Below are 6,144 nucleotides of genomic sequence, written 5' to 3'. Positions count from 1 at the left end.
TAAAAATCCTTATAATATTTAAATTTTAAAACACAGAATTCAAAACATATTTACAGGCTTGCAGCCTAATATAAAAATGAAAAGAATTGAAGTGTTAAAATGATAGGAAGGTATTTAAACTTTGCGATGGTTTATTTAAATTATTCTACAATAATGTTATTTGTGAAAGAAATAAAATTGGTATTACTCCTCTAAAAATGGGGTGTCAATATATTTTCCTTTATGGCAAATAATTAAGAATAAATGTTCTTTCTCCCAATGAAAAAGTGAACAAATAAGTAATTTGGACATAGAGAAACCCCTTTGGAAAGGAAAATCAAAACATAGTATTTATCTTGGGATAAAAGCAAAAAAAAACCCAAAAACTAAAACCTGAAATTTAAATCATGAACTATAGACTATTTCAAAAATATAAACTGAGAATATTATTTATTTTATGTTTTAGCATATCTAATTATCTAATTATGATTCATTTTCAATACTATTATTGTTGCTTTACTGAAAAGTTTTTTTTCTTTTAGCTATATGGTTTTATTAGTTTAGTAATCTTCCTTTGTATTTGTTCATACCTAATACTGAAAAAACAATTTTCTATTGGAATATATCTCCAATTTTGTAATGGACATCAACAGAAAAGTATGATTTTTTTTTTTAAGCTGTGAAATGTATGTTTATTCTGTTACTTCTTATCAGTTGTACAGCTAACCTAGGACAAATTACCAGACAAATTTTACATTATTTCTTCAGGACTGTGGTTTCTCGATGACTTCAAACTTGGGGTCTTCAAATGTGAAGTTAGGGAACGTATTCATGTCTGCTTTACCATACACTTGCTTAAGCTTAAACAGCTCCCTGTCCAGGTCTTGCTGATACTCTGGGCCAGCATCAACAGGTCCACCAGATGTCTGTCGCTTAGTTCTATATTCTCTAATCTTGTCCACGAAAAGTTTCTGTACAGGATCAAGTTCCTTATTGAATGCCACGGCTGTAACACCAATGTTCCTCCTCAAAGACCTCAAAGAGACTGAGATTGCAGACTGAATGACAGAGGTCAACCTGAAGAGCCTCTGAAGAATCATGGTGATTCTGTTACCTCTCAATCACCTTGCACTCACTTTCGAGCTGCCAGAGCCGCTGCCACCTCCGCCGTTCTACTTCTGGCCCTGGCTCCGCCCCCACCCGCCTACCCACCATCGCAATGCATTATGGGCCGCCGTTTCAGTCGGTCCACACTCACCAGACAGGAAGCGTCTCGCAAGAGAAAAGTATGATTTGGTATATATTCTTTGCAATAAATAATTTTTAGAGATAACAATGCTAGCTTTAATGTTTATTCATTCAGTAAATGCACACCTTTTTTTTTCACTAATTTGTGATAACTGATATTTAAATTATATATTCATAAAACACATCAGATATTTCTGAGACATTTATCATGCTATAATTTTTCTGCCTGTAAAATTGAGGTAAGAGCCCTCATCTCCTTCGTTATAATCAAGTATTTTGTGAAGATAAATGAAATCACAGAAACCACCATATATGAAACAATTAACATTTGAATGAAGAGCTCGTTGTGAAGCAGATTCCTGGAGAGACAGAATGAGACAGACAGACAGACAGACAGAGACAGAGAAAGAGAGGTGTAAGTTTCCCAAAAGTGTGAACACAAGAAAGTAGAACCATAGAAAACAAGAGCAGAGAGGACACGCCCATCGGGCCCCACTGTACTTGGACAGGATTTCTTATTATTTGCCCAGGACCCAGTTTGGATTGAATTTCCAACTTTCTGACTGATTGGTGACAGATTCTTGAATAAGTTAGTGGACATAAAGTCGTAAAGCCTCAGTGTTTACACATAACAAATGAGGATTAAAAACCCCTCTATCTGCAAAGGTGAAGTACTACGAGGATTGAATGGGGTAATGCTTTTAAAGCACCTACCACAGTGGCTGGTACATTACATGTGCACAGAAAAAGGAATTTCTTGCCCCATCGCTTGACTCAAAAATGAATTAATGGGCTTCCTAGGTGGCGCAGTGGTTAAGAATCCGCCTGCCAATGCAGGGGACACGGATTCGAGCCCTGCTCCAGGAAGATCCCACATGCCGGGGAGCAGCTAAGCCCATGCGCCACAACTATTGAGCCTGCACTCTAGAGTCCATGAGCCACAACTATTGAGCCCATGTGCTTCAACTACTGAAGCCCAAGCGCCTAGAGCCCGTGTTCCGCAGCAAGAGAAGCCACGGCAATGAGGAGCCCACGCACCACAACGAAGAGTAGCCCCTGCTCACTGCAACTAAAAGAAAGCCCGTGCACAGCAAAAAAAGACCCAACACAGCCAATAAAATTAATTAATTAATTAATTTAAAAAAATGAATTAATAATTTGTCTCCTGTTCCCTAGAAACCACAGGTACCCTAAGGAAGCCACAGCTGATACTAATTCTTATTCTCCCCAAAGTCTAACAATTTCTTACATATGATAGATACTTCGTATACATTTATTGATTAACACAAACATTTGATAAACATTTTTTTGCTCGATCAACACTGCAGCAGGAGATGTATGTTTTTAAAATGCTTCCCTGATTTATTGCAAAAAGTCAGAGGTACCAAATGGAGAATAGCTGGAGAATCAGCTGCTACTTGATTTAAGAAGAGGGAGAAGTCCCTCCCTAGAACTGTTGTAATGATTATAATTCTTTATGTTTATGTACTTCACATACCTTACGAGGCATTATCATCTGTAACTTGATCCACAAAACAATATGTAAGAAAGCTAAGAAGCAGGAATTGTTATTCCTGTTTTTAACATGCGGCTCAAATTGGTGATGTAATTGTAAATCTGGAGTAAGTATCACCAAAGGGACCAGAATCCAGGTCTGCCTCCATGCTCTCTTTATGATGCTGCTTTGGTATCGTCTTCTTGGTCCCGAGTCCCCACACAGCCTTGCAGTCCTGGCTTTAGTATTTGCCTATGCTTATGGAACACAGGCTAGTCAGTCTCTTCATCACTCAGATTCAGTGTTAACTCTGAGGCTCCACCCAGTATTGCACTGTGGTTTAATGAGACTTCCTGATGAGAAAGACACAGGAAGAAAATGTTATTGAAGTTATTGTAATCCTCATTATTATTTCACATGGACTACTCAATTCATGCTTTTCACACTCCAGTCACATTCAATAATCATCACTCTTTGGAGTTCTTTACCTTTGAAAACCCAAAACTCAGAGCTGAGGTTTTGAAAAAAACCACAGTGTAAAACGAGTGGGTGAAATTGCATAGTCTGCAAACTAATTAAATGGAGTCGGCATCTCAAGAGGGAGAGTGCCAGCATCCTTCCCAGGCATTTGACGGCAGCTACCTGACATGAACACAAATGCCATGTGATTTGGTTTCATCAAGTCAGCCCTGCTGATATAACAAGACGATGTCCTGTCACCTAAGAAGCCCTGATGTATTAGCTAATATTAAATCATGTGGCTGTCTTTCTCATCCCATTGGCATGTCTTACTTTAAGGTATAGGGAGCAAAAATTATCCCACAATGAAGGGTTACAGAAACCACACAGTGTAATCCATATGCTCTTAATATTATCCTTGCATCCCTTCTCGTGCCTGCAGCCGATCAATCATTATTTACTGTGCACCTCCTATGTACAAAGTACTGTGCAAGGCATTATGGAGAAGGATGTTCTGAATCAGACCCATTCTCTCCCCTCAAGGAAACTTTGGAATCTCAGAGGAGGTAAGATTACACAAATAGATATCACAGAAGGAAGATGAGAGCTATAGACAGTTATAGCGTATAAAGGAGTTCAGAGAAATTGGAAAAAAAAATTCCCCCAATTGGTTCCATCTGGGAAATTGGCTCTTTCATGCATATTCCTTGGCTTTAAACAATTCCGTTACAACCTAACATCCCACACTCTCACTTTATATCCTATGTTGGTTCTTCCTGAATTAATCACCATAAAAAATTAAAGAGCTCTTTTTAATCTTCTCCTAGTCTATCCTATTGTATTCCTCCCTTTTTGTGCCTCCCCTATTCCCACTCCTTGCTTTAGGGTTAGTTCTGCTCATTAATTGGTTTTAAATATTACGTTTTATTTTCTGCTAATGGAACTCTTGGCATTCATATAGTTAACATTTCAAAGGAGGCAGAAAAAGGGGAATTGTCTAATTGTCTGGACTCAAGCTCATGACTTCTGACTTAGGACCATCTCTTACAAAGGACAATGGAGGAGAGACAACATCTGACAGGCAAAACGTGCAGCCCATCACTGAGAGTTTTAAAGGTCAGACTGCAAGTGACCTGCTCTTATATGTGAATTTCACAATGACTAAAGAACAAATGTTCTGAAGAGATTAGCTGGATAAAATGCCTATTATAAACTCACAGTTTATGTATGTCAGGACAAATGGAGCAGCATAAGAGCATATTTTTTTCTGAATTTCTTTGAGGTATGACAGAGAAAGTTAATTTGAGACTAGAGAGTAGAAAAGGAGAGTTATAAATTTGGAATTTGACAAATAAGGCATGCTTCTACAATGTGCCAAGTCTGAAATAAAAAATGGGCTTATTAGAAAATCTGAAGTCCTTGTGAAGAAGTTTCTTTTCTTAAAAATTTTTGCCAGTCAGGCTTTTTTCTATTTTTTTCTCTTATGTTATTATTTCTGTTTTTATTGTGTTTCCAAAATCTTGAGCCGTGATCAGATCCTCACCACTATCATCACCATGAAAAAAAATACATAAAAGTCAGGTGTAAATTTTTCTGGGTTACGTGTAAGCTAGCAAATAAACACCTTCAACTGAACTTTAAGCTTTAAGCCGCGGGGGTTAAAATAAAGAACCTACTGAAGCTAAACAGTAGCATTCATATGCATCTACTTACATATACACAATATGTATATAGGGCAAGTATAAATTTACGGAGCTGATTTTTCATATGCATATATGCACAAGTGCACACACACATCCCACACACACCAGGCAGTACCCTTGCTATATATGTATGTGTATACAAAAACACACATGGGCAACACTTTATTTAGCACTTTGTCCATCTGTTTAAGAAGTTTCCCTATATTCCCTTCAATTCCAGTTAAGCATGACCATGTGTTTCCTCTTTAGGATCAGGTGAATCCATCTTCGTATTTGCCCTGAACATCGTCTAGAGTGCCCAAAACACCGAAGGCGTTTAGTAAATATTGTTTGAACTAAGTTGGATTGAATGGTGAACACTACAAATAATCAACTAAATCAATACAACTTTGAAGTGATGTATAGCATAGGCATAATAAGACGTGGTTTAAATCTATCATCAGGATAGTTCAAGTCCTGGAGTTTTGAAGAATTATGATTTAGGAAAAGGGCATATCCAGACGTAGAAGTCACAGAACTCAGGTGTGAATTTCAGCTCTGTTATATTAATAGCTGCATAACTGGGGGTGATTTGTTTAACATCTGATAGCAGTACTTACCTTGTTGTTTGAAACATCAAGCCAAATAATCTGTACAGGAAATTAGAACCTGGTAAGTACTCAATATATGTTGCTTTCTTTCTCCTCTTCCATTCTGAACAAATTTTAACCGTTTAATATATGGAAATAATAACTTTGTCTTTTGTGGATTTTATTTTATTTTTTTAATTTTTTAAGCTCTTTATTGGAATATAATTGCTTTACACTGTTGTGCCAGTTTTTGAGGTCCACCAAAGTGAATCAGCTGTATTCATACATTTTGTGGATTTTAAATGTGCACTCTCTCTCTCACTTTTCAAGATTATTGAATGCTTAAAAATATTAGACCTTTGAATTAGTTCAGTTACACTATCCATTGTTTTATTCAGCAGACATATATTTTCCAGTGTAATAACTAACTGAAGTATACACTTATATGTGGAGCCCTCCTGGTAGAGCAGTAATAAGGCTGGCATGGTGGTTCGGAGACTGAGAATCATACATCAAGCCTGTGTGACCATGGAAAAATCACTTCTCCATTCTCTAGGCCTTAGTATCTCTAGCTTTAAAATAAGGAAGTTATACCTGAGAGTTATCCTAAGAATTTTGTGATTCTGCATGCAGAAAAAGACTCTTGCTCTCTGGAATTTATGGGAAACGACAGAGATAGAAGGGGAAAAAG

The 6,144-nt window shown here is 37.2% G+C and overlaps 1 protein-coding gene across 1 annotated transcript; it reads right to left on the bottom strand.

The window, feature by feature from the left end:
- Window positions 1-642: 642 nt before the first annotated feature.
- LOC130855922 (ATP synthase-coupling factor 6, mitochondrial-like) lies at window positions 643-1,136 on the bottom strand. The gene has a single exon (XM_057740005.1). The coding sequence runs from the start codon at window positions 1,077-1,079 to the stop codon at window positions 744-746; it is 336 nt and encodes a 111-aa protein (XP_057595988.1). The 5' UTR covers window positions 1,080-1,136; the 3' UTR covers window positions 643-743.
- Between the last annotated feature and the right edge of the window lie 5,008 nt (window positions 1,137-6,144).

Source organism: Hippopotamus amphibius, chromosome 6 (assembly GCF_030028045.1).
Source record: "Hippopotamus amphibius kiboko isolate mHipAmp2 chromosome 6, mHipAmp2.hap2, whole genome shotgun sequence".
Lineage (NCBI taxonomy): Eukaryota > Metazoa > Chordata > Mammalia > Artiodactyla > Hippopotamidae > Hippopotamus > Hippopotamus amphibius.
This window is presented reverse-complemented; position numbering and strand designations above follow the sequence as displayed.